Source organism: Lytechinus variegatus, chromosome 1 (genome assembly GCF_018143015.1).
Source record: "Lytechinus variegatus isolate NC3 chromosome 1, Lvar_3.0, whole genome shotgun sequence".
Taxonomy (NCBI): domain Eukaryota; kingdom Metazoa; phylum Echinodermata; class Echinoidea; order Temnopleuroida; family Toxopneustidae; genus Lytechinus; species Lytechinus variegatus.
This window is the reverse complement of record NC_054740.1, coordinates 55,519,611-55,539,169: the sequence shown is the minus strand read 5'-3', so window position 1 is coordinate 55,539,169 and position 19,559 is coordinate 55,519,611. Positions and strand designations below refer to the sequence as shown.

The following is a 19,559-nucleotide window of genomic DNA, read 5'->3' as shown; positions in this document are numbered from 1 at the left end:
TTATTGAAATATCCTTCAAAAAAAAGAAGCTCTCCATTGAATCTCTATAGGTTACAATAACGATGATTTATAATTCCCATGAGGAGTCTAACAATGTTTTACATTAACCCATTGAGAAACATCACAACTTTTATAAAGTTTCTATAGTTAAACCTATTTCCACTCCTCCCCAAAATAAATACCAAGCTACTGAGGCCCAGTTGAGAATAGAAAATCAAATGAATATAACATGAGTCAAAGACGTTGTGGCCGAGCGGCTTAGTCTATGAAGTTTGAAACAGAGGGTCGTGGGTTCAAATCCCGGTCGTGGGTTCAAATCCCAGCCATGGGGTAATTTCCTTCAGCAAGAAATTGATCCACATTGTGCTGCACTCAACCCAGGTGAGGTGAATGTTTACCTGGCAGGAGTTAGAATTCATGAAGTTGCCAATCTGCATTTGAATAGTGATTTTATATAGTTTTCGATGTTGTCTATTTCATAAAGTGTACTGATTAATAGCTTTTATTTAGGAACAACACTACATAATGCACTGGCAATGGCATTATTTGTTTATCAGTACATCTTTCTCTTTTTATCACATTCCACATGTGATTTCTAGAATTCAGGGTGAAGTGAAAACAGCCTCTATGGGTTAACAGAGTAAAATATGAAATAAATCAAGTAACCTTAGGGGCAGACTTGTCCCAAGAGGAGGAGGCCCTGTTTCACAAGACTCGTTATTGATGACAATTTATAAATTTCCAGTGTGATCAATTTACTTTCACCTAATTCAAATGATGTGCTTATGATGGAAATTGTTTTTGTTTTTTAAGGAAATGTGGAAATATATTTAGAATTTGGAAATCAGAAAATACCATGATAACAGTCATCTAGAGACCATTCTCTAACTTGATTTTTTTTTTACGAAACAATGTTATTTTTCAGAAATATTGGACAGCACATATAGTAGAGAAGGAATTAATATCTAAAGTTTCTTAACTTATTTCAACTCCATGCATAAAGCAATAGCATTCTAGCACTGGAAAAGTAAAAAAAAAATCTTAGAGTATTTCCAGCAGGTGATCACTGATAAAAACACGAGTATTAGATTCAGATTTCTCAAAAAGAAGCATTGTTAGTAACAAAAGTCTACCCAGAAGATAAAAAAGGATAGTAATTTGTATACAAATGAAAGAAGAGCCAAAATGACAATATTGATTCCATTCCTAGTGTTTGTGAGGCTGAAAATGAACATGGCATTACGACAATCATCAAATATTGAGCTGAGAATAGTGAAAATGATGAGAAAAGCTAGGATCGTCTTTGATGAGTTGCTAAACACTGTTTATAAAAAAAATGAAGGTTGAGGCTTTACGGCATGCTGACACCTTGTCCTGTATGTTGCAGCTATTTTTTTCTCCCTTTCTTGTTTGCAATTGATTAGTACCATAGAACTGCTCCGACATCTGACAGGCTATTCATGCTTGACGTACGCTATCATGAGCCTATCAAAGAATCCATTCTTGTTCACATCGTCTTTGATTTTCCACCCGCCGAACACAGAGTTTACACACTTTTACAGTCAAAAGCTGTGTGTCTTATTTTCAGTTTGGTTTCTCTGCAGTCCCACCTATATCAATCCATGGGGGCAGTCCTTACAAAATTATGTCCTAAGAGTTCAGCGGCCGCGGGCCGTTCTGACAGGGTTTTCTTAAAACAGAGGTTGAGAAAGTTCCGTGCGTCGTTCGACACGCTCTGTGGAAGTACGGGATCAGTGGGCTGTGTTGCGATTTTGAAGATGGCCGCCATGGCTTCGTAGTCCGCCCACGGCGGTTTGGTCGTCAACATTTCAACTACAGTACAACCGATACTCCTGAAAGTACAACCAAAAATAAATGTACTGAATACATATTTATAATAAATGAAAAGGTACTGCAATTGCATTAAGAATAATAAAAAGCTATTAACTTATTTAACACTAATGACCCAAAGACACACTAATGACACAATATGCATGTATAAAGTATCAAACTGTTGGATTATCTTATGTTCACATAAAATTACAAAATCATACCCTGTGACCAATGCTCCAATGCTCAAAATATTCATTAAATTAGGTGTAATTAATCCATAAAATGCACAAAGCACTTTTGAAAACTAAGCCTTTGATTCTCATTGAAAACTATATTCTTTTGCGCTATTTAATGTTAACACTAAAGTAAATTCGAGTCTGCCCAAGCCACATCTCTTGGGAAGAAAGATATCCGTTTGACTTAGGGTAAAATTAGGATTCACCAGTGGCCCGTAACACAAAGCTAAGCAATGATCGTAGAACATTTTCCTACGATTGATTCCATTGGCTACAATGTACAATCAATTGTAGAAATCAAGCATATGATTGATCGCTAACCTTTGTGTTACGGGACCCTGAAGATGCAAATGAACCCATGATTTTCAGATCCTGGGCTGAAAAACTGCCCGTAACACAAAGCTAAGCAATGATCGTGGAACATTTTTCTACGATTGATTCCATTTACTACAATGTACAATCAATCGTGAAAATCAAGCGTACGATCAATCGCTAACCTTTGTGTTACGGGACCCAGGTCTGAAAAACTGCTTTACGTATAGTGATTATTACAGTGGTGCTAAAAAGTGAGTGAACCCCACCAAAAAATGAACATATTTAAAGTGTTCAACTTCTGCCATGTTTTCATTTTAAATATCTAATTGTGAAGTCAGTGATAAAATATTACAATCAATAAAGTTTGTTTCTCTGGGTTCGTTGAACATAGTAGTGTTGTTGCCTACATTCAAGACTCAGCATGAAGGAGGGCATTTTGGGGTGGGTTTCACTAGTAAGTTTTGAGGCACAACTGTACAGCGGAGGTGGACTTTCACAGATTCTGGACCACTTACCACACGTCTGCTCTCCTGCCATACCCCTCTCCGTTGATGATCTCTGGACTCATCCAATACGGCGTACCGGTGACCGTCTTCATGCCGGTTATATGACTGTGTATCGTTTGTAACCTCGTAGACGCTCCAAAGTCGGCGAGCTTCACGTTACCACTCGCTCGTAATACATTGGCACCTTGGTGGAGATAAAAGAATATACTGTATTAGCTGATATTTTCGTGATTTGGAGGTGGTGGGAAAATTCACAAGAGCATATTTTCACGATTTTCATGTTTTCACTACTTTGAAAAGCCTTACATTGAAGTGGATATTTTCACGAGGACTGACTCACAAAATTCGTTAAAATGAAACCACTGCAAAAATAACCCCTGATACAGTAGTGAATGCTAGCTTATTTTATCCTACTCATTTATGAGCAATTCCATTAAAATAATCAACCTTTTTTTATCTAGACTTCAGAATTTGGGCCATACAATCTTGCTATCAACCGGCTGGAGACTAAGTTTACATGTGGAAATCACGTGTTAGAGCAAAAGCATTGGCCCAAATTCTCAAAGGTGATTTTGAAAACCATCGGTTGTACCCATGGCTTATGCAGATTTCATGTATAACTGTTCAAAACAGTGGACTCGTGAATAAAATAGCATGCTCAACCAAAAGCGTGCATTAGAACTGAAAATCATTTAATATACATGGTAAACTAAAAGCGTAATTTATACACAAATCTGCATAAACCATGATGGTTTTCAAAACCACCTTTGTGAATTCAGGACATTTTCAGTCTTCAATGGGTTAAAATCATATAACACATGTTATGAAAAAAATATATATATTTAAAAAAAAATCATTCTCTAAACCTTGATCTTGTTCAATACCAAATACACCTTCCTCACTGAAGCAGCAAATAGGTCATTCAAAGTGTATCTTTTGTGTGTTTACATGACACTGGCACTGAAAGGGTTATTGCTCTAAATTCAAACTTCATATTCTTTCATTCAAATCACAAATCTGACATCAATACAAAGTAAAGATCATAAATTTTGATTGGCTAATGGTTTGTTGCAGAGGTTATGAGCACATATTAATAGAAGTAGGATCCTAACCCCCAAGCCTCTTTAGGCAAGTTTTTATTGCATTTTCAACTAACCTGGGGGATGTTTCATAAAGTTGTTCTTAAGTTAAGAGTGCCTTTAAGAACGACTGGTGATCCTTTCGTACGTCCTGGATAATCATAAATGAACATTTAATGGTGAATATCAAAGGATCCCCAGTCGTTCGTTAAGTCGCTTTAACTTACGAATAGCTTTAAGAAACACCCCCTGGTCAACAAGAGTATATATTAAACAAACCAAAAAAAAAATTGGTGTAGAAATGTCAATGTCCAAACCTTTGATATCTCTGTGTACTATGTGGTGATCATGAAGATAAGCCGTCCCTTCTAAGATTTGCCTTGTATATTTCCTTGTAACCATCTCAGTCAAGGGACCATAGTTCCTAAGTTCATCTTTGACAGATCCCTGCAAAAGGTTATAAAATACAACCAAATTATTAATTTGGGTATAAACCTAGACGTTTGGAATAGTGGCGGCGATCATATTTGACAGCAAAGGATTGATCAACCAAAGACTTCTCACAATAGGGAAGTTTTGCAATTGCAACCGAGACAGACTCTACAACATAGTAAATTTAATGAAAATGCAAGTCAAATCACAATGGACAGTCAAGAGGTCTTTGTCAAAAATTGTTGGACCAGAAGGGCAGATCATCCTAAGATTCAGAACTGATGAAAAACTGCAAATATGTCGTTTATACGGGACATCCAGGCGTCCAGGGCCCTGTCTTCCAAATAAGTTACGATTGATTGGCTCTACGGAAATCCATCAGTGTCCTAACTTTTTCTACAGGAAATTTGCAAAATGTCCTTTGTAAACAAAGGAGAACACACCAAATTGTCAAGTAATCAATGAATTTATGGATATACATTCATATGCAGAGAATTTTTTTTGCAAATATGCATTTCATATGTTGACTTTGCTGGCTTTCCATAGTTGCTATTGATTGGATTAATCGCAACTCTTTGTAAGACGGGGCCCAGGACAACACTGCTGATTTGATTCACAAATTTTCAACAAAGATTTCTTTGCCATCAAGGGCTTTTGGCGATATATTCTCAACGTTCCAAAAAGCATCTGTGTGGTAGTTGCAAAAACTCCCTAATACCTACATGCAGACACAACATTATAACACAATGATAGAAATAAAACAATGAAATCAACTGCAGTCAAACCTGTATTAGTGGCCACATGTTTAGGACAACCTGTCTATAAAAGACCACAAATTTGGTTACCCTTAAATAAACTTCATATAGATTCAGGTCACTGACTATTGACAAAGCTTCATTCATACACTCCTTGTCTGGTCATATCATAGACCATTTCAATTACTTCTCACCATGAATAACAATAACAATAATGCCTATCAATTATCCTACTTAAAGATTCCAGGTCACCACTTAAACAAACACTATACAAGATAACACAACAAATGAGTCAATATAATCTCCTAAATTGCATCAAGAGAAATTGCATACATAACCATCACTTCAGATCCTCGCAGTTTGTTCAATTGGAATTTCTGTATTTTGTTTTCAGTCGTAAAGTTCAAACATCAGAGTGGCATTCAAATTTGTATACAGAGACTGTGTTGGATGAGTATGCAAAATTACAAGCATTCCCACGATTCCCTTTGTTTCTTTGATGTGAGATACACAATCATAGATTTATAAGAAGGTTGATAACAATACACTTAAGCTAATCATTACAGACTTTAAATTGGCAACAAGATACAGATAACAAAGTCACTGATTTAAAAAAAAAAAGAAAATTGGCAACTATTCATTAAAATAATTTTTTATCACTGATTTTCACTCATACATCCAAATTATATTCAAAATGTAAAATAAATGGAAAATTAAGGATTGTTGCCAATTTGAGGAACAAAAAAAGATTGATTTGGACCTTGTAAAATCTGCATACCTATATGGGTAACAATCATTTTTTTTTCTTTTGATACCCATGGGTGACCTTTTGTGCTGGTTCTTCCACAGCTTTGATGGGATTAAGCAAACTTTGTGATTGAGGTTTGCAAAAAATCTGAGCCGTGGGGCCCTAATTACTGTCAGGGCATGCAGTAATGTTTGAGAGAAAATTTTATTTCATAAATTAAGCATCATTACATGCATCATAATAATTTAAAAAAAGGTGACCTTTTCCCCTCCCTAGTCTACAGACGCTTATGGCTGTAGTTATCATTATCACAGCAATTAAGTGATCTTTAGCTTGAAAATAATCATAGGCGATTCCTGTTTGACCTTAAGGGTTGTAATTACAGTCCGACCTCTCTTATCCGGATCTCTCTATTGTCTGGACACACACTTGCCGAGAATTTGTTTTTTCCAAATCAATCGAGTACGTGGGGAAATGAGATTTCAATTAAAACTCTATCCTACGCAAACTCACTTTGATTTCATATATTTTCCAATATAGTCTACCTACAACCACATTATTTTTCATGAAAATATTTCACCAGAATTACTGTAAGAACTTAGACAGGATAATTTTCCAGTAACACAGGGTGCAGTGCGACATTTCCTCACGTTCTCTTTTCATTTTCTGGGGAAAAAACAACACGTCCCGCTAGCTAGCCCTAGGCCTCAATATGGACAGCAGCATCTAACATGTTTGAGCCTACAGTTAGTATAACAATGGCTGACATTGCGAAGCTGCGATACTTGCCGCAATGATCTAATTGTAAAACTTGGTTTCGATGAGTCATTCTCTTTTCTTTCGAGGTATGCTCGATGTATACCTCAATCATTTTAGCAGGCAAATTATCCAAGAATTTTTGCCATCAATCTATTTCATTTCCGTAAATATACCACCTTAAATTTGCACCGACAGCAGTGAAATACTGTCTGTACGCCCACTACAATAGATTACGTGTATAGCTACAGCCGTTGGGGAGGCAACTGCGTGTATTTGATATTGGGTCTCCCAGATCAGGATAAATCCCTAATCTGGATTGGTGCTGGTCCCAACGTGTCCAGATAAGAGAGGTCGGACTGTATAATTACAGCATTACAAACAAGAGAAAAAGATATTGTTTAGATGCCAAATGAAGTCAAACAGTGCCTTTGACTTACCCCCGACATGAACTCCATAAAGATGGACAGCGTTCCGTTCTCCTCGAGACATCCAAAGTATTGCACTATCCTAGGGTGCTGCAGGTTACGCAATAACTCGATCTCTTGCTTCAGCGATTGCACCTCCTGAGATAAAATAGAATCACACATTTCTCCATGTTACAGACGGTCAAGACTCGCCTGAAGTGAGGGGAGTATTTCACAAAACAATGAGTCAAAAGATTTTGACTTTTGTTATAGGCAAAGATACTACAAAGGGAAGACTGGACAGTTCATAGAGTGCGCAATGAGATGCTCAGGAAGAGCGCCCTCTGGTGGTGAGGAAGTAGACAGAGGCATATCGCCACTTTGGCTTGTGCACAAATCACATGAGGGAAATGGTGGAAAATTGAAGGAATACTTGTAGACGGTTTTTACAGTTTAGGATATTTTTTCTTCAATTTTTTTTTTCAAATTAGAAATGAATATATCTTGGAGGCTTCTGGAAAAGAAAAAATGCAATTATCCCCATGCGCCGCCCTTGTGCCCTCTCCCAAACACCATCTCTCATTTCCCACGTTTTATACACGACCGTTCGCGCTGTGCGAAGGCTTAACTCAACATTAGTTGAGCGAAATCAAGCATTTTGAGAAAAAAAATCACCAGTGTCCAGTCTTCCCCATGACCTTTGTTATAGGCTACTGAAATCCTTGCATGTGATTGGCTCAGGGCAAATTAGTCAGTGAAAGTCAATTGCTTTTTGTTCCATAAAACATTCCCTAGGTGTTTCTGCAGAATAGATGCTGTCTTTCAGCCAGAGTAGACTCACATTTATGACTTAGATTTAGATTAAGTATCCAACACAGGATTATGTCTTCAGTAATCATAATAATAATAATCATAATAATTAACCATATGTATAGTGCTTATCACAAAACATCTCTCTTGAGTGCTCAGTTCACTGAAGTTTGCCATCATATTGGGTGAATTCATGGAAAGTGCGTAACAAGTATAAAACACATCACAAGTGTCAAAGGGATCATGCTCTACCAGGTATTCACCAATGACATCACTTGTTAGAACTATGTGCATACCCCCCCTAAAAATTGATATTTTCAAACTTTAATTACCATAAATGACACAAAAAAATACAAAAAACACACACAATTAAGTAAAGTGTCAACAAATTAGTGGGATTCTATGACTATTGTAACTTCCTTTTTTAAATTCAATTTATAAATTTCATGGAAAATCATACAGTCACACATGATTTGAAAGTCATACTTTGTGAAATGGACTTACTTTTCTAGCATCAGTATTGCTATTTTCCGTAGGAACCTGTTTGACCGCTAGCTCTCTACCAGTATCCGCATCGTAGCAGACATAGACAACCCCGAACGCTCCTTGTCCTAACATCCTCCCTCTCTGCCAATTAGTTGGTGCTCTGGGTGCTAAGTATTGGGTGAAAAATAAGACATATGTGAACGGAGCATATTGTCACCACACATAAGAATTACAACAGGTTTATTGGATTTTATATAGATTAATTTTTTTTCCCCGATTCATTTCATCTATCAAAAAATGAAATAAAAAATATTACATACAATTCAAATTGAACAAAAAATATCAATATACACTGTATACAAGTAAATGTAAGAAAATAAAGAACTAACAAAGAAAAAAGAGAATATGGGGGAGTCAGCATAGGCTACTGGTCTTTTAAAGGCTGGGCTCCTGAAACTATTATATAATAACCCTAATAATTATAGAAGAGAAAAAGAGAAGGTACTACAAGAACTAGAAGAATGAAAGTAAGGTCTGTATTAAAAAAAAAGAAGATATTTCACGCAATTTGAAGCAGCAGGAAACATCAAGAGGGGTAAATCCTTCTGAGGTCATTCACCTTTGCTTTGATGACATCACACAGACATATATATATTTTTAAAATTTGCTCCTAATTAATCAAAGTTGTACATGGTCTATAATAAACTGATTTTCAAAAAATAGACAAAAATGTTAAAAAGATAAAAAGTTTTGTTCGAAAGATAACAACTGTCCTAAGTGGTTTTTACTTCAAAACAAAAAAAAAACTGATGGTTATGAATATGACTTAGAACTGTAAAGAAGAAAGAAATATATAGTGAAAATGTAATTTTTGTAGGTAAATAGGTGAAAAAATATCTACTGCTCAACTTGATTATAACTTTGTTGAGTGCAGATTGATCATACACCATGTATACTAAAGTGGGCATGGGTTACAGGACCAACCAACCTCAACATTTGACAAGTGTCTCCTTGACAAGAAAACCCTCGTCCAAACGTCGGGTTTGGGTGGTCCTTTTCAGGACCTACACATGCCCACAATAGAATACACGACGTACCGTGAAACCTCTATATTCATGGAATCTTCTTAGAAGATAAATTTCTTACATCTTGTGTTATCAACTAGATTGAAGGACTTGGGATGTCCACCGGCTAGACCCTCAAGATCACCTTCAGTCCACCGCCTTGGAATGCTACTATCTGTATCGTAATCGGGGCTGATACCGCTGCTACTACTCCTCCCCAGCGACGACATCGAATCGGATATCGAGTGCTGGTCATCGTGCATCGCCGTCAGCGGCGCCCTCTTGCCCCGGCTTGGAAATGTTTTGCGACCTGAGAAGGTTTGAAGGCGAGAAACGATAAGTCACGGCATGAGTTTTGGTGGGTTGGTTATCAAGTTTATTCAATTACTCAAAAAGAAATAAATATTGGAGGGGGGGGAGGGCACTTCAGCACTCTTGTGGTCTGTAGAGGCAGGCGGTTCTTGGTACGTACATTTATACAATGGTTGATTAATACCCATTCATCGTCATCAATCTGGCTTATTCAGCAGCTTCCCATGGCTATTTAATCCCATGTATTCTGCTAAGAGGATAATGGACTAAGCTGATTATTCTGAGGTGTTGAATTATTGTTTTAGTGGCTCAAACATGGAGTAGTTTGTGTGCAGCGCTTTGTACTAAAATGAAAAGGAGCTACACCATATGACTTTTGGATTGATTGCCCCCCCCACCCCTCACAAGTCCACATTTGTGAAACCTTAATAATTCATTCATCACCAAACTATGTAACTTGTTCACTGTAATGAGTTGAAAACAAGCATAGTAATATTACATGAATATGGGCCCCAATACATAACGCATGAAATATCAATAAGGAACTGATATCTGAAAATTGAATAAAAGAGTGTAATCAGGCCTGCAAACCTATGAAGAAATGTAGTCTTTGATCCCCAAAACTGTATTTTCTCCCCCGTAACAGTATTCTATGATAAAATGCACTCTGCTTTTGCAGATGAAAAAGAAAACAAATCAAAACACTGAAACACATGTATATCTCACCTTGGTTTTTAAAAAATGATCAAAGACATTCGTTCATGTTCTTTGCTTGGAAAAAAAGTCCTTATTTGTTACTGGAAAGATAAGTTACCTGAAATTATATTCATTCAATTACCTACACCTGTGTATGTTTCATGGAATAGAGATGATTTTTCTCAGTAAATTATGACTTTCTAAAAAAATGATAAAAAATTGCAAAAAAGTATTGTGGGCAGCTCTGTATAACAGTTTGCTATTAAGTTTTGAGTAAAGATCAACGCATCTTACCGTCTTCTGTATCTATTCTGGAAGTCTTGACACTTTGCCTCGAAGGAAAGGTTCCTCCTTTGATCATCCCACGACCTATTTGCGAATTTTCTGTGAAAATGGTACAAATTTGAACAAGGAATGGTTAAAATTAGAGCTTAGACTCTCATCAACAAGAATTATGAGCACTTCATATCAGCTGGATGACTATTGAAAGGGTACTCTAATCTGTGGCCCGTTTCGTATGGACTTACAGCTATGGTAATTTTGCCATTATTGCAATTACAAAGGTAACAGTACTCCACTGCCACAGCAGGGGGAAAAAAATCTTAATTTTTGAGGGCTACTTATCACAACTTACTACCTGAATCTTCAACATTGGATAAGCTTTAGCATCCCGATGAATTGATTTCCAGGGGTCTTTTTATAGTTTCTAAGGCTTTTTGAGCATTTTATTTCCCCGAGCCCGCGTTTAATTTTTTTCCCTGTACCAAAGCTGTAACTCTCTCCTATAAAACGGGCCACTGGTCCCCAAAATGTGAATAGAGGATTCATATCTCAACGCAAAGCTAATCTCCTTTGCAAGGACAAAATGTATGTTTTTGCAGGAAAGCAACTTAACAGGGTAAAAGCTAAGAGATTACAACAAGATTATTTTGTTGTTGAAAAATCAATGGAATGGGTTGCTGTTTTTTTTTCATAATTAAAATGAAGGCTGGTAAAATGATTACTGCAACAATAATGGACATCTGAAAATGAGAGAACTTAGCATGATACTTACCAAAGTCTTCATGGTTCGCACAACTCTGCGACTTGAACATTTTACCTGTGGCACTGTGGAATATAAGAATAAAAAATAATTCAGGTGTTTCGAATGGTATGTTTTCATTCAATATTTTGTCAAATGTGAAAGAATATGTTTCCTCAAACTCATTATTTGGTGACCATCTCTTTTATATTGATCATTTCATATTCCCAACTGTGTCTTTTCAGCAATATCTAGGATGTGATTCACAAAGGGGATGAATCAACTACACTTAATTCAGCATAGCGTTATGAAAGAGTACAATAATAAATGCACGGTTTTATCACAGGGTGTTCAATTAATAAATTGTTTCTATGGATACAGCATTAACGAGCCCACCATTGTATGTACTGACTATGCAGCTTCTGAGCCAAATCAAGTATCTAGAGAACTTAAATCAAGGTCTAAGGTCTGAGACAGGAGGTAATCAAAATATAATGTCCCTGTTATACTTGAGCGTCCCCCTCCCACACCCTTAGGTTTAGGTAAATCAATTTTAATAAACAATGGGCTTATTAATTCAAAACAGACAACTCATTATCCTTGGGGAAAGCATGAATTGAGCTTAACCAATGACGATAGTATGCATTCATTATTAGACTCTTTTCTATTCATTGAGCAAAAAGCATGCATGAAGATTGCATAGACCATGGTTTCAGAACAACTTGAAGATTTTCTCAAGGTTTGCTGCAACTACTTCCCTTTGTTTTAAACCAGTTCTATTTGAGTGAATCATTTGTGAAAGTTGTAACTTCTGAAGGTTTCCATGGCAAAGAAGAAGAAGAGTGTAGTGGTGAGGACACACTTGTTATAACACCGAGTTTGACTGGTCCTTTTCAGGACCACGTAAGAATACATGGTGTACCGTGAAACCCACTACACTCTTGTGAAACCCGCCCTGTGTGTTTACATACCTTCCTAATGAATGACTACCCATCCTGAGTTTATCTAGTGACTGTTGGCTTCCATCTGGGCTACCAATTATTCTCTGCTAAAAAAAAATGAAGAAAAAAAATCATACCAAATTATCAATGATTTATGTTTGACTTGCTTCGATCATGACAACTATTTTTACAACCGAGGTCCTATTTCATAAAGGCTTAAATAAATGCACTATATATATAACAAATTTCATCTTGGCCAATCCGTTTGAAGAATTTTGGTAGCTTTCAAAATCTGTTAATTGAAAAAAAATTATTATAACCAGTTTGATATAAGATGCCTCTGCCAACCGAAAATGCATGTAAATATTACATGGCAGAGAGCTATTCTCGGTTGACAAATTCAAGTCATGATAAAGTTACAGACGTGAGATAAACAACAACAAAAACAGTTACTACATTTTTATGGTACATTTTTCAATAATGGATGAACAATGTTTCGTTCAGGTAAAAAAAAATCACAATTTCAGAACAGCAAAGGACATATGCTACATCCACCAGGAGGAAGAGTCCGTTGCCCCTAGAGGAGAGCTTGTTCTTATAATCAGAGATAATCCATCAAACCAGACTAGATTATAGATAATCCTTGGGAAGATTACCATGAAACCCTTCTTATTCTAATCCTAATATCTCCATCAACTGTCAAGAGAATAGCTTCAGTAAGGGCACCAAGTACCACGATGAAGAGTATTCTTATTGGATTGTTGTTGTTAAATTAAATATTGAAATTCAACAATTCTTGTCAAATCTCCAACAGCAGACTCTCTTAATCTAATCCTGCATGAAATTGGCGTGATGTGAGAATGCATTGAATAAAAATCAAAGCTGTAGATCATTCGATAATATGATAAAAAGCATAAAATCAAGTAACAATGATGCGGTGAATAAGATTATAGGCATGCTTGTAAATTGCGGTTTGAAAGAATTCTGAAAAAAAAAAGATTTATAACTTCCTTTCTCACAGACACACTTCATTAGGATTTGGTTTGACATAATTGTATTAGATACAGGGAATTTACATTTTAATACAAAAATGTGACCATGTTGAAGTAATTTACTGTGAAGCACTAATGAGGTATTGTGAATATAACTTAGTTACAGATCCAAAAGGCTGGAATCCTTATTCCCCCGTATGTGTAATTTTTTTTGTTAACTTCATTTCGGGGGAGGGGGGGAGTTTCATAATTATGTCTTTTACTTGCTAATTCAATAAGACCCCTTTTGGTTGGAATGTCAATAAAACAAAAATCCAAACAAGCTGAACAACTTTCTTGCCCCCCCCCCCTGGATGAAATCGTTTATCCACCAATGACATCCCTACAACTCTGCAGGAAGGAAGAGTGGCACTTAGAATTAATTTTTCTTATATGATATTTATTGACAAAATACATGACATTAAATTGACAAAATAAGATAACAAATAGGCTACCAATTCCAACCCCCCTTCACTTTAGCAAAATTTTTACACACAAAGTTTACAAGATATGATTTGCAAAGAACCCCATGAGCTGTCCTGCCGAGCTGCTAAGAAGTTACCATAAAACAGAAACAGAAACCTAATTTGAAAGATAATAAATCCAATTCTTTGAAGAAAAACGATCAACATATTTTTGCAAATGTCGGCAATTTACCTCTTCTGGCGGTTCTGGAATAAAGGCGCCCTCTCCGTACGATTGATGCCTCATGCTCATACTAGCCATGGACTCGTCCGCCGGCACGTAGCCGGGGGGCGGGGACGGGTTAGCGTTGTCTCGGGTGGGCATCTCCTGGGTGGAGTAGCGTTTGTGGCTGTCGTGACTGGTATGGATGTGATGGTGTTCCTGGGGCACCGACTGCGATCGAGCCGGGGACGTGTGCTTGGCCTGTGGGGTGCTACCGCAGGTTCGGATCTAATCAAAATCAATGAAGAATTATCGGTATGAATGACCGAGAACAAGAGAATGGCCCGTATAGTGAAGTCCGGTCTAACTTTGTTAGGCCATGGTCTAACACTGTGCTAAAATTATGGAAAGCCGAAAATGTCAAAATTGCATTTACATTATATATTTCCTATCTTTACTTAGCTCTTTCATCACAGGTTTTAATGATGATGACAACTACATGTATTTCAGTATATACCTCGTCAGTTCTGAATGAGTGTCAAATCAGCTGACAAATTGAACTTGCACTGTGAGAGATACCTGTCACAATTGGCTAACCATAGCTAGCCTGCAACTTTAGACCAGTTTGAATTCAAAACCCTGAGTTCAGAAGAATAGGCCAGTGTCTGTCATGGCTTTTACCCTTAACTTGGTTCAGCTCAAAGATGATTCATGGAAAATATGTGTGTATATTCATCATGGTTCATGGGTATCAAAATCCGTTCTGCCACATCTTGCCCAAGAACTGGTTGCAGAAAAAGTTACATTTCAGTTTGATCGCATCTCAGAAAAAACAAAGAGTTTAAAATATGCAAAAGAAATAAGTGGAAACATGACATCATCAGTTTGCTCATTGCATATTCATGAAGACATGCAAAGAAACGTGTCACCGAAATAATGCGAAACTTTTGACATTGTTATTCTATTTTCCTGATTTTAAAGGTATTGTTTAACTTTGTGAGCAGCCGATTTAAAAAATTCTCAAACCAAGATGAAACATGTGTACAAGTGCATGTATTTGAACTAATAAACCCTGAAAACAACCATTATTGAGAATGAAAAGCTAAAACTACAAGGCAAACCCCGATTTTGTAAATAGGCGTCTTATAGACACCTAAATAGTACACATAAGTGTATGGGATGAAATTAAGATGGTGTTTCCGGTCACTTTATATTTCAATTTTTGAAGCACTAAATAATCATTTTCGAACGCAATTTTTTCTGGGCTTCATTTTTGGAACATATGCTGGACACAGGTGACAAGAGTGACCTTCTAGCCCAGATTTTTTAAAAGTCAAACCAATGTTAACCAATCACTTTAATGACATGTTCAGTCTTACATGTATGTTCTTCTGATTTTACTTTAATCTATTTAAACCTTTTTATTTTCAGCCTGGGCCCCATCCTACAAAAAGTTACAATTGATCCAATCAATTATAACGTGAGGAGGGTATATATGGAAATCCATCAGTGTCATAATTTTTCTACAGGAAAAATGTGCACAATGTCCTTGGTAAACAGAGAAGCACAGTGAATTTTCAAGACAATGATGAATGCATGAATAGTATACATCATATCATAGCTAGAAAATATTCTGAACAAGATGCATAATAGATGTTAATAGGCTGTCCATAGCTGCTATCGATCGGATCAATTGCCATGCGATCGGATCAATCGCAATTCCTTGTAGGACAGGGCCCTGGAGTACCCCTTTATCTTTGTGAAAACACCCCTCTAGTGATGATACTTACTGCAGTGTCGTAAAGGTCTCTTTTGGAGCTGCCATTGTTATTTGAAGACGAACCCGGAGTGGTAAGTTCTAGATGAAGCCTGAGACTTTTGGCGTTAGGGTTATTGTCGGTAACCTCTACCGCTTGATTTAAATCCGTCTGATCCCGAATCGGGATTAGTAACTGAAGAAGAGAAACAAATATACGGGGTAGTCAATTTTACAATGATAATAATAATATGCATTTATAGCGCCATCTATCGAAGTAATATACTACGAGGTGAATTCTTGTTATACTTATTATTATTACCCTGGCTTAAGCTCGAGCTGCCTTTCAACACTCCTGCATTCAAGGAATTAATCCTGCCAGATACCCATTCAACCCCCCCCCCCCGGTTGAGTGCAGCAAAACGTGGGTAATTTCTTGCTGATGGAAAATTTCTTGCCATGGCTGGGATTGAACCCCAAGGCCCTCAGATTGAAATATGATAGTCATAACCACTAGACCATGGCACCCCCACAATCTATTATCATGATGAAATGGCCAATATGGCTTCATTTCATTTATATAATTTCACAATTCATCATTACGAAAAACTAAATGTCATGAACTGATAATAAACAAAATACTGGATATCTATTTCATAGCTTATGAATGTAATGAATGGATCAAACTTATACGAAGATACCTAAATGCAGAATTGATTATTGCAAACACTATTTCAATTAACTTCAATGTAAAATTGCCAGTGTTTTGGGATTTTTTTCTTCAGTATTATTAAACCATATCCCCAACCCTGTGCAAAAATAACCAAGCGACTTCCCCTTTAAATAGCATGCAAAATGTCCACTTTTTCTCATCAAATATTTGAGATACTTTTTCTCAATAAACTCTGTTCATGAGATATTCAACAAACTGCTCTGACAAACAGTCGTACCTCAGGAAAATCTTCAATGTTTATATTTATATTTTACAAGAATCTCTCCATATAAAAGATTAATTGAATCCAAACCAAGAATGGAAGTTTCATTATTAAGATTTTCAATTTACAAGAATCTCTTTCCATACGAACAGCTAGATTTCATACATACCGAGAATGTATTATTATGATTGGTAAAGAACATATCCACTGGTTGCCCAAAAGTGGTCCTCGCTTTGCGAAGGATGTCATCGAATTTGAGTGGTCTTGGAATTTGTAATATTCTGGAAATAAAGAGAGACAATTATTATTAATCAAGCATCTATCCTTGATACCCAATATTTCTATTTCATGGCATTTATATGTTACTGATGAAAACTAATAAAGCAAGAAGAGTAGTTTCAAATTCTCACAGCTACACATATACATCTCATCTGAAAACGCCATCTTGTATTTAAAGAGAAATTCCAGTAGTTGCAGTAAACACTGATTTCATGAGAAAGTCTGTAAAACAAGGCTTAATTGTCAGTATATCATCGAGGATCTAGATCTGGTACAGTTATATAAACTGAACTTTGTGAAATCTTGAAATCTACGCTGAAACTTCAGAATGAAGATCCCCAACACAGATAAGCGCACGTGGGACAGTGTATTATTATTGCTTTGAATGTCGGGCCCGACGCTCTACCCGAATCCTGTGCTTATTTGCTGATTTCTCAGCAATTACACAATTTCTTCCAGAATCCTTTGGCACATACGTTTAATTCATACAAACAGACACTTTGGTGGTCATTTCATTGGATTCTGTACGAACTCATTTTGATATCGTTACCAAAACTAGCATTTACCTTTAACCACATGTAAGGTAAACATATCAGATCATGAGGGAGCGGAGAATGAGGGTGTGGAGCGAGTTAGCTCAGTCAGTAAAGCGTACGCCTGTCGAACCAAAGTTTTTGGGCTCGAATGCACGCCAGGGCGGATGACTGAAGCCTGCATTGTGTGTAAACGTGTCCCTCCCCTGTTCCATAGATGCAGGCTATGTTACAGCGGATAAAAACTGTCCCTCCGATAGGATGCTAAATGGATGTCCCATGTATAAGAGTCACCGCCTTAGCATGTTAAGAACCCAAAGCACTATTCGTATAAGAGTAAGGGGAAACCCAGGTATAGTGGTCCACTTCAGACAGGTATACTCCATTTTATGAAATTTCAACTTGATTCTTCAAGCTCGTCCTGATAATAGCCTGATGATTTACTTATCTATATTTATGTTACAGCTTTTCATGGGAACATAGCATAAGTCACTCTTTTCTTGGTTTCAAGGTTTTAGACCCTGAAAACTTCTTTTCTCAGAAATTACAGGAGTTTCACTTTCAAAGCGAGTATAAGCTTTCGATAGATCCATGACAAATTGTTAGCAGAATAACCTATTTGTCACACAACGAACCAATCGAACATGTAGTCAATTTTTTTTTCTTCTTACACTCTGTATCCCCCTTCACCAGGAAGGAGTGCAAACAGTTTATTCTTAGATCTTGTTTCTGTGTTAGAATCGCCTGTAGAGCGGAAACATCATCTCACACGGGAGGAAGACATTATTCACACACAATACTTCACACTCTGCTAACAAGACCGTGATTTATAGAATAGGAAATTAATATGGAGACTTGGCATATATGTTCTCAATTACTTCTGATATCTCTCCAATGTCACCAAAGTGTCAACTTTGACAGGTCTGACTTGGAAAAGACCTTTTCCATAAACCTGCTATTAAAATGGTTGTCATCGGCATTGGCATATACGTTAAAATGTCCCTCATGAATTTACATGACAAAAAATATAATTGTATCCATGGCAACAATGGATAATACATGAATTGACAATTTCTTTCATTTTAGGAAATTTGTAAAACCCAGATGATCTGAGCCAGCAATATCGAACATTTGAAATTTGGTGAAAATAGAAGAAAATATGTTTATTTGAAAATGTTTTTGAATTTTAATTTATTCAAATATCGCATTGTCTCATACCATTAAGTGTGAACTTTGTGCCCATAAAGCATGCATCCATTTTTCATTGTTTATTTAATGTTACAACGATATTATAAAAGAAAATATTCATAAAACTATGGCTCAAATACCGTACACCTTTTTTGAATTTATGCATCATGGTTTCATACACCTTGTTTATCTTTTATGCCTTTTTCACTGAGTAAACGAACTAATGTAAGTAATTGACTTCAATGAGCCGACTTGTACATAACTGATTTAAGTTAACGAAGGGATGCTTAAATCGAAATAACAATTTGACAAATAATAAGGCATATCTGAACTTTAGGAGAACTGAAATTGTGAGGATTTTGCCCTTTTAAAGTGTCTATTTTGGGGTGACTATTCTTACATTTATTATAGCGCAAAGAAGCCTGGAAATTCAAAGAAAGAGGTGTTATAATTTTATTTCTATTTATTTCTATATCAGATTTCATACTTCTCGTGGTCCCCTTTTAAATATCCTTCCCTTATTAAATTTCGTACTTGATATCAAATTTCAGACATACAAGGTCCCCACTAATATCCTCCGTATAATGTGAGTCAGTTCAAGATGACATTCATTTCAGAGCTTTCCTGTCTTTTATCATCAAACTGCTCCCATCCACCTCACAAAAATAATGCCAGAACCTTTCATAGAAGGAAGGAAGTGATAATCATCAAAAGATGAATTTATGCTAACTTTTTGTCACCATCGTTCGGTTTTTAAATGTGTTGAGGATAAAACTAATTGAAGTCCATGCTTGTATCACTTGAATGACAGTT

The 19,559-nt window shown here is 36.5% G+C and overlaps 1 protein-coding gene across 4 annotated transcripts in view; it reads right to left on the bottom strand.

Annotated features, from left to right (window-relative positions):
- Positions 1-463: 463 nt before the first annotated feature.
- LOC121417407 (mitogen-activated protein kinase kinase kinase 2-like) overlaps positions 464-19,559 on the bottom strand; it is an 87,653-nt gene continuing 68,557 nt past the window's right edge. For 3 of the 4 annotated variants that reach the window (XM_041611105.1, XM_041611112.1, XM_041611119.1), the window contains exons 6-17: positions 16,916-17,027; positions 15,846-16,007; positions 14,086-14,343; positions 12,428-12,504; positions 11,490-11,542; positions 10,730-10,819; positions 9,510-9,737; positions 8,382-8,530; positions 7,101-7,226; positions 4,287-4,416; positions 2,900-3,074; positions 464-1,853 (exon numbers count right to left, since the gene is read on the bottom strand). In XM_041611105.1, the coding sequence (XP_041467039.1) occupies positions 1,616-1,853; positions 2,900-3,074; positions 4,287-4,416; positions 7,101-7,226; positions 8,382-8,530; positions 9,510-9,737; positions 10,730-10,819; positions 11,490-11,542; positions 12,428-12,504; positions 14,086-14,343; positions 15,846-16,007; positions 16,916-17,027 (1,798 nt within the window). In that variant the 3' untranslated portion in view covers positions 464-1,615. The remainder of the gene's footprint in view (positions 1,854-2,899; positions 3,075-4,286; positions 4,417-7,100; positions 7,227-8,381; positions 8,531-9,509; positions 9,738-10,729; positions 10,820-11,489; positions 11,543-12,427; positions 12,505-14,085; positions 14,344-15,845; positions 16,008-16,915; positions 17,028-19,559) is intronic. The other variant, XM_041611129.1, reaches the window with a different exon arrangement.